Source organism: Pseudorasbora parva, chromosome 7 (genome assembly GCF_024679245.1).
Source record: "Pseudorasbora parva isolate DD20220531a chromosome 7, ASM2467924v1, whole genome shotgun sequence".
Lineage (NCBI taxonomy): Eukaryota > Metazoa > Chordata > Actinopteri > Cypriniformes > Gobionidae > Pseudorasbora > Pseudorasbora parva.
Genome location: NC_090178.1, coordinates 17,914,280 through 17,937,805, shown reverse-complemented (window position 1 = coordinate 17,937,805; position 23,526 = coordinate 17,914,280). Strand labels below are relative to the sequence as shown.

Here is a 23,526-nt window from a genome sequence, read left to right as displayed (position 1 = left end):
CTTCCAGCATTTCTTTGGATTTCTCCTTAAGAGTTTTGCATAACAAGAGAGCTCATAAAGGTGCCCTTAAATGTGAGGATTGTCTGGTTTCTGGTGTAAGGTCGGTAGGTGAATTCAGTGTGGGAGAGGAAACAGAGAGTGCAGTCTGAGATATGAGATGGTGACTGCAGGCAAATTGATTGTGTGTTAATAATGCGCTTCTAAGTGCACACTCAGTTGGAGGGAATATACTTCCAGAGGGTCTGGTTTGTTGTGACTGTGTTTTTTAATCTCAAGACAGTCACTAAAAGTAGTTTATCTTAAACTCACAGGAACCAAAACAAACATCCCATCAATGGGATGGAGACCAAATAAGCCCTCACATTGCATTTATAGGATATTCGTAGACTGCACTAGGAGAAAAAAAAAACTACACTCACCTAAAGGATTATTAGGAACACCTGTTAAATTTCTCATTAATGCAATTATCTAATCAACCTAACATCACATGGCAGTTGCTTCAATGCATTTAGGGGTGTGGTCCTGGTCAAGACAATCTCCTGAACTCCAAACTGAATGTTAGAATGTGAAAGAAAGGTGATTTAAGCAATTTTGAGTGTGGCATGGTTGTTGGTGCAAGACAGGCCGGTCTGAGTATTTCACAATCTGCTCAGTTACTGGAATTTTCATGCACAGCCATCTCTAGGGTTTGCAAATAATGGTGTGAAAAGGGAAAAACATACAGTATACGCCAGTCCTGTGGGCAAAAATGCCTTGTTGATGCTAGAGGTCAGAGCAGAATGGGCTGACTGATTCATGCTGATAGAAGAGCAACTTTGACTGAAATAACCACTCTTTACAAAAAAAAGCATTTGTTAGGTATGCATCAAAGCATTTGTGAAGCCACATGATGCGCTACAACAGCGGAAGACCCCACTGGGTACCACTCATCTCCAATACAAATAGGAAAAAGAGGCTACAATTTGCACAAGCTCACCAAAATTGGACAGGTGAAGACTGGAAAAATGTTGCCTGGTCTGATGAGTCTCAATTTCTGTTGAGACATTCAGATGAATTTGGCGTAAACAGAATGAGAACATGGATCCATCATGCCTTGTCACCACTGTGCAGGCTGGTGGTGGTGGTGTAATGGTGTGGGGGATGTTTTCTTGGCACACTTTAGGCCCCTTAGTGCCAATTGGGCATCATTTAAATGCCACGGCCTACCTGAGCGTTGCTTCTGATCATGTCCATCCCTTTATGACCACCATGTACCATCCTCTGATGGCTACTTACAGTAGGGTAATGCACCACAAAGCTCAAATCATTTCAAATTGTTTTCTTGAACATGAAAATGACTTCACTGTAATAAAATAGCCCCCACAGTCACCAGATCTCAACCCAATAGAGCATCTTTCATTTAATTTCCAATTAGTGATCTTCTTACCCATTTGATAAAGACCAGAATGTATTCTGGTCAAATATATGTCAGTTGTTGACGTTACTTAATAATCTTTTATCTGAAAGGGTTCAGATTACAAGCTAAGATAATATCTAAAATAATAGATAACATCTAAAATAACAAGATATGCCTGCGCTCACAGAAAGTAAAATGCTTGAAGTGCTCAGAAGAAACAAATCCACCTGAGATATGGGTCCTGAATGGTGAGTGGGTGATGAGAGAAAGCCTTTTTCTCTTCGGGGTTTTGATGAACCATGCTTTGTGTGTGAACTGTATGTGTATGTGGTCTTTCAGGTGAGATTAAAGCACAGGAACAGTCAAGGTCTGTTAGCCACAGTCAGAGAAGAATGAGAAAATGAGTGTCAGAGAGAGAGATAAATCCTTTTGCCTAGGCCACCCACAACCAAAACAGACAGCACTTTGTTTGCAATGACATCATTTGGTTTCCTTTCAGTATGTGAAAATATGCATGTGGATGAGGTCACATGAGGAGACAGGGGTTTAGACAGAGTCTGAAGTTCAATGTTGATCTGTAAGAGACGTCATCAGAGATCATATTGCCTTTTTACACCAGACACATCAACAGACTTTGTATCTGCGATCATAATCTAATGTCTGGAAGTCTACAGTGTATACAGGAGCTCACAAATTTCCATGAAATGCAGCACTGTTTAGACAAGGCACAATACTCCAGAGAAACTCACAGGAGGTGTTTACAAAGATAGTGTTTAAATGGGTTTGATTACAATCTGCTTTGTCTATTTGTGTGTGTACAATCTGGATCTATACTGCAGCTGCACCAAGGTGTAACTACTAGTCAGACCGTGCAGCTATCCGTAGCAAAAATTGAACCCAGATTGTAATATATTCAGATCCTACCTGACTATATTCCAATCTATAGTTAATGTGTTATTATTATCATATATATATATATATATATATATATATATATATATATATATATATACACACTTCAAAATATATCATTATACACACACACACATGTAGTGTTTCCATGTTTTATGGGGACTTTCGTAGGCGCAATGGATTTCATACTGTACAAACCGTATTTTCTATTCCCCTACACTGCCCCTGCCCCTAAACCTAGTCATCACAGTAACACACTCTGCATTTTTACTTTCTCAAAAGAACTCTTTCTGTATGATTTATAAGATGTTTTCCTCATGGGGACCTAAAAATGTCCCCACAAGGACAAGGATTTCGGATATTGCCATCTTTGTGGTAACATAATGTCCCCATAACGTAGGGATTACCAGCCCACACACACACACACACACACACACACACACACACACACACACACACACACACACACACACACACACACACACACACACACACACACACACACACACACACACACACACACACACACACACAGGTTCCTCAAAAACCTCATAGGATTTGTCATAATAATAGTTTTCCACATACATTTTACTAATATGTTGTTATACTACTTTATAATTATATATGTTTGAATATTTTCAATTGTTAAAATGCTCATCATATCATCATCATACAAATAGCAACTGCAATTACTAGGCACAAATAGTATCTGACAGGAAATCCAATCTGCTGACATGAACAATTAGCGCATTTAAGCTCTTTATAAAAAGCCTGCACAAAGTCCCTCCATGATATTTGCACATCTTGAGCTTTCTCTAGCAGCTTGACCACATCAGCGTTCTTCGTGGAATAGAGTTTAACCAGAGCATACAGGGCCTGGATCAAGCAATCATAAATTACATATGCTGATCCTGGATCAGATTCCTCACTGTTTGTATTGACGTTAGTGACTGTGTTTGGAAAGTCAAAACTGATACAAGTGCAATTGTCAAGCTCCCTCAGACAGGCAGAAATAAAGCAGTCAGCCTGACCCCAGTCAGTAGGCGTCTTTCTCCTTTAGAAATAACAGTAGACTTAATCCTTTAATAACACTCATTTTATCATCTGACTGCATACTCCTATAAAATGCACACACACAGCTGTGAGCTTATGTGCACACACATAAGCAGTGAGTTCATCAATCAGATCTGTCATCTCTTCAGAATATCCTGAAAACAAGGTCTTAATTATCTCAGACTTCATACAAAGTCGGCCAAATGGTGCAGCAGAAGAAGTCTTTCAATTTTAGACTTGTAGAGGGACGGAAGACTAAACAGCAAGCCTGTGTGCTGTGCAGGGATGAAATACTGCATATGCGTTTTTGTGAGTGTGCGCTGAGAGTGAGACGATTTCAATAACAAAAACAGACTCTTTATCATGAACACATGCATGCAACATTAACCAATATAATGAAAAATAAACAGATAAATAACAAAATAACCCAAAACAAATTATAAATAAATAAATAAAAATATTAAAATAAATAAATAAATACAACTTTTCCCCCTCCATTCCTCCAGCTGAATACACTTGGATGCAGACAGAGACAGTGGGCCAAAATGTAGAGTCAACTCATTAAAGTGTTTTGATGCCTTAGGATATGTTGAATTGCTGACTGGCTACTCTGGATTTAGCATCGCAGCAGAAGAAACATGTGGAGCTGGACGGCTGGAGACTGAAGCAGAACCGAATGGGAAAACTGACTCAGAGCAGTTACACAACAGTGTTAATGTGCTTTTACCCTCTTACTCATTTATGAGCTTGTGTACAGACCAACAAGAATGTGAAGCTGTCAATGTCAACTGAGTTAAGGAACTTCGAATTTTTGTGTAAAAGCAAGAATTGTTGACATGACCTCATGACCTCATATTAACTAAGATAAACATTAATGCATACCTTGAATTTAAAGTAAGATTATTTTGGTAGGAGAGCTAAGATTTTTCTCAGAAGTCTCTTGTGCAGGGTAAACGCACTGCACAATTTTATTCCTGATATTTACTCGACAGTTGAGTGACAAGCGTGTACTGCGAATGATCAAAGATGCGATCTAAGAGAAGCGCCGGTGCCCATGAAATATTTAGTGTGCTAAATATCTGGATCTCTCAACTGAGATCTGATCAGTCATCTGACTGGAAATTTAATTGACGATAACCTCCAGTCAGTGAGAGAACAAAGATACAGGGCAAGGGAATATTCGGGGGGGGGGGGGGGGGGGGTCCTGCAACAGGACATCAGCAAGCATGGCTTCTGCAAGTAACCATTCTCTTTTATATATTTCATTTCCCAAATCGCGCCGCACAGACAACTTGTATCACAAGCTTCTTGCATGCATATAAACAAGAAATGTTATTGCCTATCCGTTGTGTATCGCACACACACACACACACACAAAAAAATTTAATAGTACCCCAGACAGTCGTATAATGTGAGAAGAAAAGCAATCTGACGACTTGTGCGGTGTGTACTCAGCATTATGTTCACCAAAGCTGATCAAAAATACAATAATAAATTCAACTTTATTGCTGTGAAGGCAAAGCCGAATTTTCAGCAGCCATTACCTCCAGTCTTTAGTCACGCGATCCTTCAGAAATCTGCTGCTGAAAAATGTAGCTTTGCCAAATAGAAGTTATTTTAAATTGTAATAATATTACCGTTTTTACTGTATTTTTGATTAAATAAATGTAGCCTTCATGAGCATTAGAGACTTCTTTAAAAAAAAAAAAAAATATATATATATATATATATATATATATATATATATATATATATATATATATATATATATATATATATATATATATATATATATATATATATATATATATATATATATATATATATATAACATAAATTATTCCAAAATTTTACTGTGGAGTATTTATAGAGTATATATACAAACCCTCCACAGCTCCACCTTCCCCAGCTCCATTTGAATAGATCTGATATGGAGGCGATTCATGTATGCTTGTACAGCAGCAGCATGTCATGTGTATTAGCAGTGGCAAGTTCCATACTAACAAATATTTCTGCTTTATTTGCGTCTATAAAATAATCTGATTAAATTAATTTTAACCTAATTTTAACCTAAAATGTTAAAGCTAAAAAAGTGCATGTCTGTGATTTATAGACTCACAGTTCCATTACTGTACAAATACATGTACTTTATACATTAGGGATTGAACGGCTTTATGTGATGAAAGTCGAGTCGACGACGACTAGTCACTGATGGCATCATTAAAGAACAAATAAGCCTCGAGCTGAGACTTGAAAGCAGGTTGCCTTGCAATGGCAATGGCATATGACACAGCGCTATGCCCAAGAGGCTGTGCTCCTCCATAACAGCTTGTTTTCATCAGTTCTTTTATTTTTGGGTCATTTTATTTCTCACAGATTTCTGTTCACTCTAAATCAGATGCACCGTAAAGATTACATTTATTAGTTATTGATCGGTGGGGGTTGAGAAGATTCCCCCTTCCATGTAAAGCGCTTTGAGTACTATTATGTATTATATCAATGCATTAGTGAGAGAACAACAATAGTGAAGCTGTGGGTTTTAGTTACTAAAAAATGTATGCTAGAACTTTTAGGTTTCTAAGATATTTTATTGATACGCGTGTAGCACGTTAGTTTAGAATGCCGATTAACTTACGTGTACAATAAGTTGTTTAAAGCGTGCATTCGCTCACATTTTGAGCATCCAGATGGTATAATCAAACATATCTTGTGGAGTATTTTCAGAGTATGCATGTATTTTTATAATTATTTTTTTTTACTGTTTGGAAAAGGAGTGTAAAAGTGGCCTTTAAAGATTTCTTATTCTATAGCGCCCTCTATAGGCCATGATCAGAGACTAGTCGACATCAAGCTTAAAGTGTCATGGCAGAGCATTAAAGTCGACCAGCCTGTGACAAGTGTCTCTAAAACACGAAGGCAAGTCATTCACTCTCTTAGTCTCATCTTCTCTTACTTTTTGTCTTTCTCCCTCCATCTGATATTTGGCATCTATGATGGCATGGCTTACCCACTGCTTTGGCACAGAAGGGGAGTGCCAGGTGGACACTGGAGCAAAGCCTTGGTAAATGAGGCAGTGGTTTTCTATTTCTGCAGTGCCACACCCTTCAACCCTGTTGAGAATGACACAGACTTTTTGCTCACTAAATTTACCTCTGAAGTCACAGGGCTATTCATAACCTACACCTACTGCAGCAGTAACCTCCATCCTTCTGCTACAGCACTGCAACATTGTGACCAATGAAAACAAACAAGATTTGATTAAAGTTGTGAGAGAGGATGTGGCTAGTTTGTTTTTGATTTTGTCAAGGAGAGCAAGATGGCAAGTGGGTGTCAGCAGTCACGGTCTGGATGGCAGTGGTGCCACATGTCTGCCTACCTCATTGTCTGTCCCCACGTCCAGCATAACAGGCAGGCACTGCTGAGGCGGCATTCCACCACAGGCGGTGTACAGGGCCAGTTTACCCACTGGGATGCCCATGCCATAGCAGCCCAGATCCCCCAGGCCCAGTATCCTCTCCCCATCTGTCACTACTACAGCCTAGCAAAAAAAGTACAACCAAGTTATTGAGACAGTCAGCAAATTCAGAAACAGACTGCAAAAGTGAACAACCAAATCATTTGTAAAATATTAGGTGAACAAAAAAAAAATTGTACCAAAAAATGTGGCCCATGCATGCATTTTTGGAAGCAATGATTTTGGTATATGATTTATATAGTGTGTATACTGCACACACACACACACACACACACATACACACACACACACACACTAAAATATTTCAAATAATTTCAATAAAATAATACTTTTATTCAGCAAGGACACATTAAGTTGAAGTGACAACACATTTCTAATGAAAAATACATTTATAATGTTACATAAAGATTTATATATTAAGATTTTTTTTATCATACTGATCTCAATTTTTTGAATGGTAGTGTGTATATACTGTTTTGGACTCTACAGCAGCCTGTACTTTTAATTCATCCTACAAAGCTTGCTGATCTAATTTAAGCATTTTATTATCAAATCACTCTCTTCAATGTATTTTTATGTTTTTATGTTTTTGCCCTGGATTAAACATATGCATTTATAACTGGATCTGTGATAAGCTATGTTGGCTTGTAAATCTGCCCTCCAGGAACAACAGATTTTCTGCTTTTATTTTTACATTTTCACACATTCACAATAAACTACTAAATTTAAAATAACAGCATGAGGTGTGTAATTTAATCCAATTGCTGAATGCAATTGATCCCAAAGCAAGAACAACATGTTCTTTCCCGTTAACATTGTGATGCAGATGCATTAGGTGTTTAAAATTTTTACTGCTTCATTTCATGCCACCCTGCATTGTTCCTCAACACGCCAAAGCCCTACAGGGTGCGACATCATTACCTTAATCATTTTAAAAGCTTAACAAGCAGATTAATATGACTTTATGGCATCGTTTTCACGGTACGTACAAGTCATATAAATTTGGAATCAATGTCTTTGGAAATGGTGAAACCCTGGAGTGTTTTAATTTGTGTCTGACATTGAGAGTTCTGGTACATTATGTAATAGTAAAGGATGCTGTAGATGTAAGTGGGCAAAACTCACACGAATGTCCTTCTCTGGCCAGCTCTGAAGTAATGTGGAGATGTGGGAGCGGTCATGAATTGTAATAAATAGGCCCCTAGGAGAGAGAGAAAAACAGAGTAGGCTAATTTATAAAACATGGTCAACTGAATTGATGCTGCTGTCTGTGTCAGCAAGTGTTTCCATTCATTATATATAGAACCAAATATAAAATGAGGAGGTAAAGTCCATCATTTTATTATCTCTATCGATTAATGTCATGAAGCAATTCATGAACCACCTTTAGGAATATGTGATGATAGGCATTTTACACTTAAATGATTGATTGAGGTCAAGTCATAGTCTTCCCTGGCATGTGACTCACAACTCAGTGTATTGCCAGCTTCTGTATTGTTATCATTAGACAAAAAAATAAATCTATTAAATATTGTTTAGTAATTGAAATAAAGCTAGAAAAAAATATGACAGTAATATATATATATATATATATATATATATATATATATATATATATATATATATATATGTGTGTGTGTGTGTGTATATATAATATAGTACACAGATCAGGCAAAACATTATGCCACAATTCTGCCAAAACAGCCCTGACTCATCGAGGCCGACTCCACTAGACTCCTGAAGGTGTGCTGTGGTATCTGGCACCAAGATGTTAGCAGCAGATCCTTTAAGTTGCAAGATGCAAGCCTCAATGGATTGGATTTGTTTATTCAGCACATATGCTCAATTGGATTGAGATCTGGGAAATTTGGAGGCCAGGTCAACACCTCAAACTCATTGCGGTGCTTCTCAACTATCCCTGAACCATTTTTACTCTGTGGTAGGCACATTATCCTGCTGAAAGAGGCCACAGCCACCAGGGAATATTGTTTACATGATGGTCTGCAACAATGCTTAGGTAGGTGGTACGTGTCAAAGTAACATCCACACAGATGACAGGATCCAAGTTTCCCATCAGAACGTTGCCCAAAGCATTACTCTGCCTCCGCCAGTTTGCCTTCCTCCCATAGTGTATCCTGGTGCCATGTGTTCCCCAGGGGGCGTATTACAGAAACATCTTAGCTTTAGAATCCTATCTTCTCTGTTTGGTAACCATGGCAATTTCAGTTAGGACCGCATTTAGGACAAAAGCTATTACAGAATGATATTTCTTAAATGCAGAATCTTATCTTAACTATGGATCTGAAACTGGTATTACAGAATCATTCTAACTTGACAAAAAATCCTAAAAGCTGTCTTGACTTTAGGACAACCTCACTGGTGTACTAACTTCAGTTGAACTACAGAAAAATCACAATACAAAAATGCATACAAAATTTTGCAGTTAGTTGACAAATTGTAATCAACATTGCAGAGGCCAACGAGCTGTCACAGAGCATTACCAATAAATCTTAAAGTGACTAATGCCTTACTTTTTTTTTTTTCTTTTTTTTTTTTCAAAAGGCAATTTATAAAACAGGCATTAACTGTTCAACGGAGCTTTTTAAAATTTCAAAAAGCATGCTGTTGTTTCTCCATTTTGATTTCAGGTTTAACTCAGAAGCAGTTTGTGTGTTGTTGGTTGCATGGTAACAGACCTGACAGCTGATCACCTAGCTCGATGGAGCAATTTAAGATTTCCTAACTACAGAAAATAATCCTAAATCAAGTTAAGATTTGCATCTGTAACCTCCTGGGACCCAGTAATAGACTTTTGTCCACTGTAGTGGACATTATATTTTAGTGAGTTTCTGTGACATCACACACGTCACAGTTTTGAGTCAGGATGTCCTTTATAGAGCACATTCAGGGCTTTGCACAGATACCAAATGTTTGGAGGTTTCACCAGGACAACAACAACTTCTTGGTCTTTAAAAATGGCTGACATTAATGTTTAGCACCCTTATGGAAATATGATAATATTTTTGAATTATAATTTAAATCTGATTAATTTTCTTATTGTTTGTTATAAATCAACATCTCAGGAAAATGCTATGGGGTTTCTAATCAAAATATGACTCTTTGTTACAAAACAGGGCATTGATTTCTTAAATGTTCACTGTAGAGGACATCGGGACATAAATCAAGTTTATCAGGTATTTTGGAGACACAACAAGTAAATAGGGAAATAAATTACATATCAATATTCCTATGAAATATTACATATTATTATGAAAATGTTGCCAATTATTACTCCCCTTATTACACTTCTTTTTTTCATTACATGTTGCACCAAGAACACAATAATATGCAAATTAGATGCAATATACCGATACATTGTATTGAATGGAAAAATCCAAGTATGGCCATTTTACCCACATATTGCATAAAGTAAGATGGTATATCAAAGCATTCAGTTATATCTTTTATAACATAGCTCAGAATCATCTTTTAAAAAAGTTTGTTTTAAAAAAAATCCTGAAACTTAAAAATGTATTCGTGAATTAAAAATAAATCCCATTGTTTTTGCCTACACATGGAATTTCATTTCATTACATTTTTTTAACAACTGAGTCCTGGTGTCAACTACAGAGGACATATCATAAAATATGAATAAAATATAATTTTCCAAAAAAATAATCTGTCACTTTGTTTCTTATGCTCTAAACAATCTAATGACATGAAAAAATACAAAATTCAAAAAACTTTTTTTTTCTGGGTCCCAGGAGGGTAATATGAAACTGTGAAAAATCTTAAATTAACTTTAAGACATAAGATATAAAGTTTCTGTAATACGGCCCCAGGTAAGCAACGCACATGCACCTGGCCATCTACATGATGTAAAAGAAAAAGGTGATTCATCAGACCAGGCCACCTTTTTCCATTTCTCCGTGGTCCAGTTCTGATGCTCCTCACATGTGTCAATGAGCCTTGGCTGACCATGACCCTGTCGCCAGTTCACCACTGTGCCTTGGACTACTTTAGACCACTGCAGACTGGGAACACCCCACAAGAGCTGCAGTTTTGGAGATGCTTTGACCCAGTCGTCTATCCATCATTATTTGGCCCTTGTCAAACTCATCAAATCCTTACGCTTGCCCATTTTCCCTGCTTCTAACACATCAACTTTGAGTACAAAATGGTGATGAAGATATCACCTCTCAATGATCATAATTTTATGCCTGATTGGTGACAAAAATGGTTGCTGCTGTTGCTGAGCTATTATATATCCTATGTTTGATCCTATATTTCACTGTGCTTGCTTTGCTTTATTTCCGTACTCTCAATTATTTTTCCATCCAAATCAAATCTATCAACCTCCCAGAGGATGGTTCTATCATTCCCACATGTGTCAATAATGACAAGTCTATTTTTATAGCCATCCTTTCCACCCATAACCTTTTTAAAATGAAATAAATCATCAGGTTCAAACCTTGGCAAGAAACCAAAAGAACCCCGTTTCTAAAAATAAAAAAAGGCTTCTCAAATGCACCTCCTGTTACCATTTGTGATTGAAGTTCAAGGACTGATCTATGGTGGTTCCTATAAAAAAAAGATGAGCAAACGTTCAGATATTCTGATCCATACATACTTAAGTAAGAGTTACTCAGATGTGGCACATGTTTGACCAGTTTTATATATGGTCTACGAGTGGTGTATGATATTGGTGTGTGTTAGTTGGTAATGGATGTAGGGCAAAGAGGTGTTGAACAGTTATTAATCATAGGATGAATAAATATGACAAACAACCTTGGCTTGACCTTGCTTAGGTTTCAATTTACTGTACATAGCCATCAAAAGTAGTGTTAGTTCTGGCAGTTCATGTCAGTCAAGCTTGCATCGGCTGACTTTCAGATGGCGTATTCCTATAGGTGGACATGAATCAGCTATCACAGCATCCCTGTATAAGGTCTGTTCAGTATTATCAGCTTTATGGGTTTCTTGGGAGCTAATCACCCTCCTTTATCCGCAGCTTCTCTTGGCCTTCTATTCAGTCTCATTTATCTTGATTTAATGATGTTACATTTAATTATTGTCATTAAGAACATGAATGATATCTGCAAAAACCTACAGTTATATTGGTTATGTTCTGTTAAGAGTGTTATCACTGCTCTTATCCATGCTAGGCTACATGAATGGGCAGGGAGTTCTTGCCCAGAATAGAATCATACCGCCAGTCCAAACTGTATACTAATTGTTAACCGATAGTGGTTGTGACAGAAATACAGTTGAAGATGATGTAGTAGATTCTCTCTGTAGCTCAAACTCTCATTCTTTACCGCTCTTTTTCCCTTTTAAGTTTTTATTTTCTGGTCTCATGAGATCCACTGAGTATAGGTGGATGAACAGGAGCCCTGGGACATATTTCACATTGACCTCAAAAATCTCTCCAGGACATACACCTACTGTAGATCTATCTTCCTTCCACCTACAGCTTCATGGAAAACTTCCAATCTCTCAGTCAGCCCAAGTTCACAGAATCCCTAAAAAACAGATTATTCGTACATCTGGAATAATCTTGAAATTAGACTTCACCAGGTGGAATTGATCCAATTCCAAGAAGCCAAATGGAGATCTTGTGATAAGACACCACCTCAGGAATTGACAGGAAATCTAAATATGCGTACATAACAAATTATTTGACACCAGGTGTATAGTTTAGACATCCTTTTAGGCATCAACAAGTTGCTTAATTCCAGTACAGCAGAAAATGCGCATAAGAGTTCTTCCTCAGTAGCTGACTTCAAGTCAAACAAAAAGCACACGCCTGGGAGCAGGGATCGTGCTCGAAACACAAACAGACTGCATGCTCCTCTGACACAGAACTCTTTAAAAGTCAATCACCAAGCACCATTGTGAAATAACCTCTGCAGCTTCAGTAAACAATCTTAAAAGTATAATAAATTAAATGCACAGATTTGAATGTTCTGCAGTATTGTGAAAGCCTCATTCGGAAGTGACCTTTGGAAGCCTCATAACTGTCTACCACCATGTTTCTCTGAAACAAACAGGATCCAACAGTTAATGGACAGTTAAAAGATTTTTAAAGGACCAAATGAGAATGTAAAATGTCATTTGAAGTTGTCAGGAACAACTTGGTGCTCATCTAAATATATTATCCTGCACTACAATCTAAAGCTTTGGAATCGGTAGGTATACAGTATCTGACCAAGGCTGCATTTAAAAAAAAAATCAGTAAAAATAAAAACTACAACACTGTGAAATTGTGTAACTTTATTACAACTATTTTATATTTTAATGAACTTTAAAAAGTAATTTATTCCTGTGATGACAAAGCTCAACACTCAAAAAAATGAACTTATGATGCTGTTCCCTTTCGTTCAGTCACTCCGACGTAACGTCAGTGACTGACGAATGGGGGTTTCGCCTAGAAGCCAATCATCTTCGAGATCTTAGAAAGCGCCCAATGGCAGTGCCAATGCCATGGGCATGCGAAATTTGCATGCGTAACTCCGCCTACCCACCTGGGTATATAAGGAATGAGCTGGCATGAATCGCATTATGTTTCTGCTTCGGAGCCAAGAGCATCTCTTCACTCCGGCAAGCCTGAATTCTGAAGTCCTCTCTTCAGTCTTCGAGACGAGCGGTTCTCCAGGGTGTTGGTGTAACGGCGCGTTCCAGCGATCTCACATTGCCTGCCTGCTGATCTGTGCAGTGATCTGCAACAGCTGTGTGTGTTTTCCCTGGGCGCTTCGGCACTCTGCAGAGCTTCCTCTCACAAAAAGAGCTTGCGTGTGGCACGTCTTTTTCAAGACGGGTTGCCCGCGCACTTCCGGGTGCGGTCGATATCTGTTGCTGTCTTTGGGACGCATTCACTGCTCGACGTGTTTGGGCCCAGCACGTTTGGACAGTGTTTGTGGATGTGCTGTGTTCCCTCTGTGGGAACATGACCATCGCGATGTTGTGGTCGAGACTCAATGATCTCTGTAAAGAGAGAGAGTCCCCTCTGCCACACCCCGATCTACCATCTCCGAGAGAGGTGGTACTTTGGCTGGTGGCCAGGGTGACCTGAGGGCGGTGCTGTGGTATTAAGAACCCCGACGATCATTCCTCGGGCCACTCCCGCCCTCTTGCACATCGCTTCCAGTGAGTGTTGGACTGAAGCAGCGGGACCGTCTGCTGACGCCCCGTTCGTTTCGTTCATACTCCAGATAGCGGCGAGAGGTCGATTGCCGCATCTCAAGGTGGGCTAGAGTCCTTTGGGGATGACGATTCGGCTATGCTCCGCCTCCGGGTGTGGTAGCACTGTAGAATCACAGCTTACCGGCTTGCGCGCGCAGTCACTGCTGACTTGCCTCAGGCAGATAGAGAGCAAGAGCGCGGTTCCACTGAAACTATTTCAGAGGCTCCTGGGGCATATGGCATCTGCAGCCGCGGTGACGCCGCTCGGATTGCTTCATATGAGACCGCTTCAGCACTGGCTTCGCGATCGAGTCCCGAGATGGGCATGGCAGTCTGGCACGCTCCGGGTCCCAGTGACTAAGGCCTGCAGAAGCAGACACTCACCCAGTGGTCGAACCTCAGCTTTCTACGGGCAGGTGTGCCCTTAGAACGAGTTTCCCGACATGTTGTTGTGTCAACAGATGCGTCCACCACGGGTTGGGGTACCATGTGCAATGGACATGCAGCCACCGGCTCAATTGCCTCGAGTTGCTGGCAGTTCGGTTCGCCTTGCACCGCTTCCTAGCGTTGTTGAAGGGCCAACACGTTCTGGTCAGATCAGACAACACGGCCGTAGTAGCGTACATCAACCACCAGGGCGGTCTACGCTCCCGCCGCATGTCTCAACTCGCCCGCCATCTCGTCTTATGGAGTCAGAAGCGCCTGAGGTCCCTTCGTGCGGTCCATATCCCAGGGATCCTGAACCGTGCAGCCGACGAGCTCTCACGGGTTCAGCCTATCCCTGGGGAGTGGAGTCTCCATCCCCAGTCGGTCCAGCTGATATGGGATCAGTTCGGGGACGCACAGGTAGATCTGTTTGCCTCCCACGACTCGTCCCATTGCAGCCTGTACTTTTCCCTGACCGAGGGCACGCTCGGCACGGACGCACTGGCGCACAGCTGGCCGCAGGGCCTACGCAAGTATGCGTTTCCCCCAGTGAGCCTTCTTGCATGTGTTCTGTGCAAGGTCAGGGAGGACAAGGAGCAGGTCATCTTGGTCGCCCCGTACTGGCACGGCCGGACCTGGTTCCCAGAACTAGTTCTCCTTGCGACAGCTGTCCCTGGCGATTCCTCTGAGACAGGATCTACTCTCTCAGAGACTGGGCATCCTGTGGCACCCGCGTCCCGATCTTTGGAACCTCCACGTGTGGCTCCTGGACGGGACGCGGCAGTTTTGAGTACCCTACCACCTCCGGTGGTGGCTACCATCACTTCCGCTCGGGCCGAGTCCACGAGACGGGCCTAGGCGTTGAAGTGGAACCTCTTCGTCAATTGGTGCTCTTCTCGCCAAGAAGACCCCTGGAAGTGCCCGATCGGGTCTGTGCTCTCTTTCCTCCAGGAAGGGTTGGATCGAAGGCTGTCTCCATCCACCCTGAAGGTTTATGTGGCCGCTATTGCCACCTACCATGACCTCTTGGACGGGAAAACGGTAAGTAAGCACGACCTGGTCATCAGGTTCCTGAGGGGTGCGAGGAGACTACATCCTCCTCGTGCTCCTCTCGTACCCTCTTGGGACCTCTCAGTAGTTCTAAGTGCTCTGCAGAGGGCCCCATTGAGCCTTTGCGGTCAGTAGATGTTAAGTTCTTGTCTATGAAGACAGCGCTCCTGACCGCATTGGCCTCCATCAAGAGGGTAGGGGACCTGCAGGCATTTTCGGTTGACGAAGCGTGCCTGGAATTCGGGCCGGCTGACTCTCACGTGATCCTGAGACCCCGGCCTGGATATGTGCCCAAGGTTCCCACCACTCCATTCAGAGACCAGGTGGTGAACCTGCAAGCGCTGCCTTTGGAGGAGGCAGACCCAGCCTTGGCATTGCTCTGTCCAGTACGCGCCCTTCGCGCTTACGTAGACAGGATGCAGTGTTTCAGGACCTCAGACCAGCTCTTTGTCTGTGATGGTGGGAAGCTGAAAGGGAAGGCTCTCTCAAAGCAAAGGCTGTCTCACTGGATAGTGGACACCATTGTTTTGGCTTACCAGCAGCAGGGACGCCCATGTCCCCTTGGGGTCAGGGCCCATTCCACCCGGAGTGTGGCCTCCTCTTGGGCTTTAGCACATGGCGCTCCGCTGACAGACATCTGCAGAGCTGCAGGCTGGGCGACACCAAACACATTCGCCAGGTTTTATAACCTCCGAGTGGAGCCTGTATCCGACTATGTACTCGCCTCTACAAGTGGCCGGTAATGGATTGGCTCAGGTGTCTTCGCTTGCTCGCCATTCCACTCCACGGACTGGATACGTGCGATATTCTTCTCAGGTGAGTTCCCCGAGAGCCCTGAGCTCCTCCAGCACTGACGACGCCGACGCCAGTAAGTCTGCCCTTAGCCCAGACACTCGTGTCCGGCCAGGTGCCCCATGTGCATGGTTCCCCTCCGGCGACCCCCACATGTGTATTTCCACCGTAAGCCTCCCTGAGCTGGTGTATTCCCTTGGCAACCTTGCCACCCCCTGGGGTTAAAAATCCACCTGCGGCTGGTACCCCAGTGATCTTCCGTATGCAGCCCCCCGGGGTCATACGTGTATTCCTAAGTCCTCCCTACGGGTAGGCATCTTGGCGCATATCTCCTCCTGGAATATGCCTCCCAGTGTACCTTGGTATTCCTGCGTTAAGTAGAGGCCTTTGACCGTCCTAACTGGCATCAGGGTTCTCACACTTGCGCAGGGCACTGGAAGACAGCCGAGTGGCGTTATTGCATTGGGACCCCCATTCGTCAGTCACTGACGTTACGTCGGAGTGACTGAACGAAAGGGAACGTATGTAACCCTCGTTCCCTGAGGAGGGAACGGAGACGTAACGTCCCGCTGCCACTTCCGCTGTACTGCTGGAACGGCCGAGAGTTCAGTCTTGGCTCCTCAGCAGGTAACATAATGCGATTCATGCCAGCTACTTCCTTATATACCCAGGTGGGTAGGCGGAGTTACGCATGCAAATTTCGCATGCCCATGGCATTGGCACTGCCATTGGGCGCTTTCTAAGATCTCGAAGATGATTGGCTTCTAGGCGAAACCCCCATTCGTCAGTCACTGACGTTACGTCTCCGTTCCCTCCTCAGGGAACGAGGGTTACATACGTAACCGAGACGTTCACTTTATTTAAGCAATTCATATTGATTTATAACCATTATTTCAGGTTTCTGGTTCAAATGTAATTGATTCATGTTAAACTGACTTAAAACCATTACTTTTTGACAAAACTTGATGTGTTTATTTTGAAATAACATGATTCAATCAAGTAAGCCGAACAAACAGGACTTTCAATTCCCATCATGCTTTGCAAATGGGCTGAATTTGGAGAGTAAGAGAAAGTGCTATTTTATGCATTTCTAACGAGATGAGAAAATGGAGAGACTTTTTAATGTTTTGTTTTGTTGTTATTTAAAAGTTTGTGTTATGTTAGTGTTTTTGGACGTTACTATTGTTGTGAAGTGTAGAGCATGAGCTTGGGTTGAGCATCTGCTAATAACTATTAAAGTTTTTTTATTAATAAAAAAGGACCCACTTTATATTAGGTGGCCTTAACTACTATGTACTAACATTGTAATTAATCATTTGATACAATGCACTTATTGTGTACATACATGTTTTTACATTGTACTTACATTTAAAAAAATACCTGCATGTTATTACATCTGTAATTAATTTCTGTAGTTACATTTGTAATTACACAGTTGGCACTTCCCTTACACCTAACCCTACCCTTAAACTGACCCACACCACCACACCTGTCCCTAACTCTACCCGTATCCCACCTCAATATTAGCAAAAGTGTTTTGCAATACAGTTTGTACACATTAAGTACATTGTACTAATTTTTTGATGTAAGTACATAGTACTTAAGGCCACCTAATATAAAGTGGGGCCATAAAAAACAACTACTTTGGGCATGCCATGGATGTAACAAAACCATCTAGCCAATACAATCTTGTAATGTAAAAGGTTTTCTAAATGTTGTAAAAAAAAAAAAAAGCATTTCACTAAATAAAAATAATCAATTAAACTGGATTACTTGTTTTGTTTTTTTATATTCATTTCAGAGTAATCAAATGTAATCGTTTAGGACAAAATTAAGAATGTTAACCTGATTTAACTTAACTTATCTGTTCATGTTAAATGAACACAAATATTTCAAGCTGGTTGAACATCATCCATTGTTGTTAAGATAATGTGGTGTAATCATGTGGAACCACTGTCCACGATTAAATCATGTTCAACCAATGTGCTATTTTTTTTGAGTGAATTTTCAGCAACCAGTACTCCAGTCTTGAGTGTCCCAAGATCCTTTAGAAATCCTTCAATGCTGATTTTGTGCTCAAGATTTTTGTTATTATCAGTGTTGAAAACAGTTGTCCTGCTTAATATTTTAGTGGATGGCGTGATTTGATGAAGCATTTATTTGAAATATAAATAATTTTTAAGATGATGTCTTTGTCATTGTTGATCATTTAATGCATTCTTGCTTTAAAAATGTATTAACTTAGTTCATGTTAAAAAATATTATACTATACTAAAAAAAATTCTGATGTTGCATGAAACGTGAATCTCATTGTTAGTAACATCCTGTCTTAGATGCCCTCCTCTGTTCATTTTTAAAGACATGCCCATGATATCCCATAGTCCAGTGTGTATGGTTTGACAGTTTGGTTAAAATGTATAAAATGGCGTCTAAAGGAGTGGATGAAATTAAATTAATTTTTAAAGTTAATTTTCTTCTGTTTTCCCCAATGTATGATTGCAATTATCCTGAAGCATAGTACTTTTGCTTAGTTATGTCTAAAGTTCTTTCAAATTTGTTTAACATCATTGCAAATGAGGTTATGATGCCTTGGAAACCTATTTCTTCTCAAAAACATTTCAGAATAAAGTGTCCCAGGTTTTGACTGCTCTATGAAATTCTCCACAGTGACTCAAACTTATGCATGATGAGGGGAAAACCACAACAGATCTTTTAAACAGGTTTGAACCATACCCAGACAGCCTGGACAACTTCCCCCACGTTATGCTGTCAAAAGTATGGGTACTTTGGTACAATTTAAAACTGTACCAATACCAGCCTTTCTGTAGTAACAGTACCTGCAGACAGACGCCATCTTTCTTAAGCGCACTGTGAAGAACATCTATGGTTTCTATTTACAACATGTTTTGATTGTAGCCAATCACAGACAATTCTGTTGAGTGCATGAACGCAATGGCTCTCTCTCTCTCTCTCTCTCTCTCTCTCTCTCTCTCTCTCTCTCTCTCTCTCTCTCTCTCTCTCTCTCAATAATACCATTTTTTCATAAGTCTATTTTCATTTATAATTTTTCTGAAATGCTAAAACACTAAACCCCCATTCTCTAACACCAAATTCTCATTCGCCCAAACCAATTTGTTGAATAAATCACTCTTTCTGCAAAACAATAATCACATTCGCACTGTGATGCACTTGTTTTCACAATGCTACAACACAGTTGTCATCATTTACACACAATGACTCAATATTGTTCATACTTATTTCTAATGATGTACCAAACCAACTGTACATACATATCAGTTCAGAGTGCCAAAATTGACTCAATTTGTTGCACTGAATGTTAATACCAATGGGTGTAAACAATATAGTAAGAGGGAGAGGAGGAAGAGCATGTGTAATGGACTCTTGGATGAGGAGGAGGAAGAGGATGAGAGCGAGAAAGAGCAAGGTGTGGAGAATGTTGTCATGGCTGGATCTGGCACACCAGAGAGCTTTCCCCTTTGTCTGGCAAGAGAAGATATTGCCTGTGAGGTCAACAAAGTCCTCAGGTCGGACCCAACAAGAAGACGTGCTGCTGAGGCAGAATGAATCTCTAACTGACCTTGAAAACTCTTTTGAGTGTATGTGCTTTTCATTTAGTTTTCATTGGCCTTGTTGGATTTTGCTTTTGGGTTACTGTATTTTCACAATATGCTCAATATACAGACATTAAATAGGCCTACTATACAATATTCAGTACAATACACTTGCAGTGCATACAGTATACAATTTATTCACCTTACTTAATGTATGTTGTGATTACCCTGCTAGAAATTTTACATTCCCAGAATGTTTACAGAACATGGTGTCAAGGACGTCACCTAGTAACGTTACCAGCACATTCTGAGATGGCCATGATGTGGAGTTCTCTTAAGGTTTGGGGACGTTTTTTGGATGACCTTCAGGGAACATTCTGGGCATTCTGGGAATGTTTATGGGACCATTACTTAAAAAAAATGTACAATTTACAGAACATGTTTGTCAGTGAATAGAATAACCAAAATGGAACATACTATGGTGGCCGAGACAGCTCAACACGCAGCAAATTAAGAAAGCACCAGCAAATAAAGAAAACATCTTCATCAATTTGACAACACGCACGCTGCAAATGTTCACAACGCATGCAAATACAAAAACGCACAGCAAATCCTCACAACACATGCAAATTCAAAAAAGTGCTGCAAAAGTTCACAACACATACAAATACAAAAAAGCTGGGCAAATCCTCACAACACAAGCGCGTTTTTGTATTTGCATGTGTTGTGAGGATTTGCAGCGCGTTTTTGTATTTGCATGTGTTGTGAGGATTTGCAGCGTGCTGATGAAGATGTTTTCTTTATTTGCTGGTGCTTTTTTTCATTTGCAGAGTGTTGAGCTGTCTCGGCCAACGTACAAAGTCCCAATAAAGTCATAGCAGGGACATTATTATATGACCAACAGAGGACCATGTGAGAATGCTCTTTTCACAATTGCTAAAATACTAAATCCTATTATCTGAACCAAATTTACAATAGCCTAAACCAAAACAATTTTTTTTTTCTTTTTCTGCAAAACCTTAAACAAGTGTATGCATTTAGATACTGTTTGCAAATCGCATGTACCTTTTGTTAAACTCTAAACACATTCTAAATCACTACAACTTTTTTTGCATTGTGATGCATTTGAGAGCCAAAAGTTAAACACAACTAAAAAAGTTGTCATAATTTACACACAACGACTCAAAATTGTTTACACTTATTTCTAATGATGTGATTAAACCAACTGTACAGAATATATGCCATTTCAGAGTACACAGATGGGTGGCTCAGGTGCTGAATTATGATACCAATGATAAGTGGAAACAGTAAGAGACGGTGGACGAGGAGGAAGAGGCGAAAGATCAGAAAAGGCAAGGTGTGGAGAATGTTGTCGAGGATGGATCTGGCAAAACAGATGGTCTTTCCCTTTGCTTGGCAAGAGACTCAACAATATTCAACAACATGATTGAGCTGGCTGCACTGACACTATTGATGGAGAACGGAACTGAGCTGGAAGATGAAATCACTGTTTTCATGAACTTATTATAATGCTAACAGTTTTTTTGCTGAATTGCTAAAACCATCACCTACTTTCTCAAAACTTAAACACAAAACCAAATCCTTAAACTACATTCAGAGAACCTCTGGCTCTTCTGTTAAAATTAAACAATTTCCTCAAAACCGTTTTATCGGTGTTCAAAATCAAATAATGTTTTCAGATCATACACACAGTGAGTCAATGTTGGTCCACTGTTGGTCATATAATAATGTTCCTGATAGGGGACATTTGTCTCATTGAAAGGTCATCAATTATTAAATTAGTTTATTTAATCTATAAAGCAGCTCTGGAGAAAATGATGATTCAACTATCCCACAGACAGAATAATCCCATGGATGTTCACTGGTTTCGAAACAAACAAAAATACAGAAAAAGAAATAATGAAAAAGGACAGCGATAGGAATGAGACATGAGATTACATTATGTGGTTAAATCTGACCATTTTCTGGCACCAAAATCCACTGACAATACAATACTTTCAGAATGTGGTTACTGATGTCCTGACACAGACTCCTTCCTAATCCTGATCTATTAGATAATAACAGGACAGAAAGGTAATCTGAGTGGAAAGAAATGGGGGAGGGGGAGGGGGAGGAGAGGAGAGGAGAGGAGAGGAGAGGAGAGGAGAGGAGAGGAGAGGAGAGGAGAGGAGAGGAGAGGAGAGGAGAGGAGAGGAGAGGAGAGGAGAGGAGAGGAGAGGAGAGGAGAGGAGAGGAGAGGAGAGGAGAGATTGCGATCTTAGATGATTACCATGCACAAAAGTGAGCACCTGGTATTAGAAAAGAAAGGGCAGATTTAATTTCCACCTTTATAAACCGCCTGTTATATTTACAGAGTTGGCAAATGGAAATATGCCCAGAGCAAACGGTATAAAATTAAAGTTCTGTAAACATGAACTTGCTTCAAACGTCATTGTGGGGACATGATCCACTAACAATAAAACAGAGAGGCTAAATCTGTGAGAGCACTGCGTGGGAGTGTGCAAGGGCGTGCGTGTGCTCTGAGGGATGGAAAAGTGCTTGGCAGGAACGGGATGGAGGGACTCAGATGAAAAACGAAGAATCAGCTGGACAAACACACCATCCGTTCTTTCCAATTCCCTCTTCTCCGCTCTGTGCGGGCCACTAGCAGCAACAATAGACTCCTCTCCACCCAGCTGCCGGCGGCGGCCAAACTTTCCTCTATTCCAGTAAGACGGAGCGCATTGCATGAGACGTTCATTTTTCTGAACCCACCACCCTTTTCCATACAGCTTAAGCAAAGTGCAAATCCATTTCAGCTCCTAAAAAATCAGAGAATTATAATCATAGACCCTCCTCTTCAGACCCGAGTGCCAAACTGTGGTTTGCATCACCCTCATTATGAGCAATCCAGACATGGCTTTTAGATGAAAAATTAGAGTTAGAAAGGAATAAATACAATGATTGGAGTTGGTGTAGATGGTACTGGCCTTCCTTCTTCAGTATAAAGTGGTGCTGCATTTCAATGTCTGTGGGTCAGAGTGGGCTGCCGTCTGTATTTGTGGGAGTCACAGACAGTTCCTCGACTCGGCATTCAGACAGTCCGAAGAGTCAAATTACCCAAGCTTACATAACAGTGAAACACACACACACACACACAGACGCACAATGATAATGCAATAAGCCCTCTGCACTCAGAGTAAAAAGGACAGATAAATTACAACCATGCTCCTTTACAGTAATTGTAGCCTTTTGGCATGACTTTGGCTATTAAACAACTGCTTTAAATGCTCCATCAAATAGAGTATGGCTCATTGTGCTAACGACTGACTGCTACTCTACAGCAAAAGCCAAAATTACACTTACATCCCATATGAAAATAGTATTAGTTGTGTCTGACCACACAGAGACTCTTTTAGGGAAAGTTAATTCAGAGAGCCCTGGAAATTAAATAAAAGGCAAAGTTACAGCATCATTAAATGTTGCTTGTGTGACAATGATTTATGGATTGTGCAGATTTGGTATATTTTATAGATGAACGTGGAGAGCATTTTCTACACGCATGTAAAATATAACAGTGCCTTGTGGGACGACTGTACACAAATCACTGTTAATGCGATCCACATGTCTCATCGGACCCCATTTCGAGAGAAGATTAATGTAAGTTT

At 40.6% G+C, this 23,526-nt stretch overlaps 1 protein-coding gene across 1 annotated transcript in view; it reads right to left on the bottom strand.

Annotated features, from left to right (window-relative positions):
* Positions 1-23,526, bottom strand: part of me1 (malic enzyme 1, NADP(+)-dependent, cytosolic) — a 109,009-nt gene that overhangs the window by 27,688 nt on the left and 57,795 nt on the right. Inside the window, exons 4-5 of the mRNA XM_067448384.1 lie at positions 7,962-8,037; positions 6,738-6,899 (exon numbers count right to left, since the gene is read on the bottom strand). Coding sequence (XP_067304485.1) covers positions 6,738-6,899; positions 7,962-8,037 — 238 coding nt within the window. The remainder of the gene's footprint in view (positions 1-6,737; positions 6,900-7,961; positions 8,038-23,526) is intronic.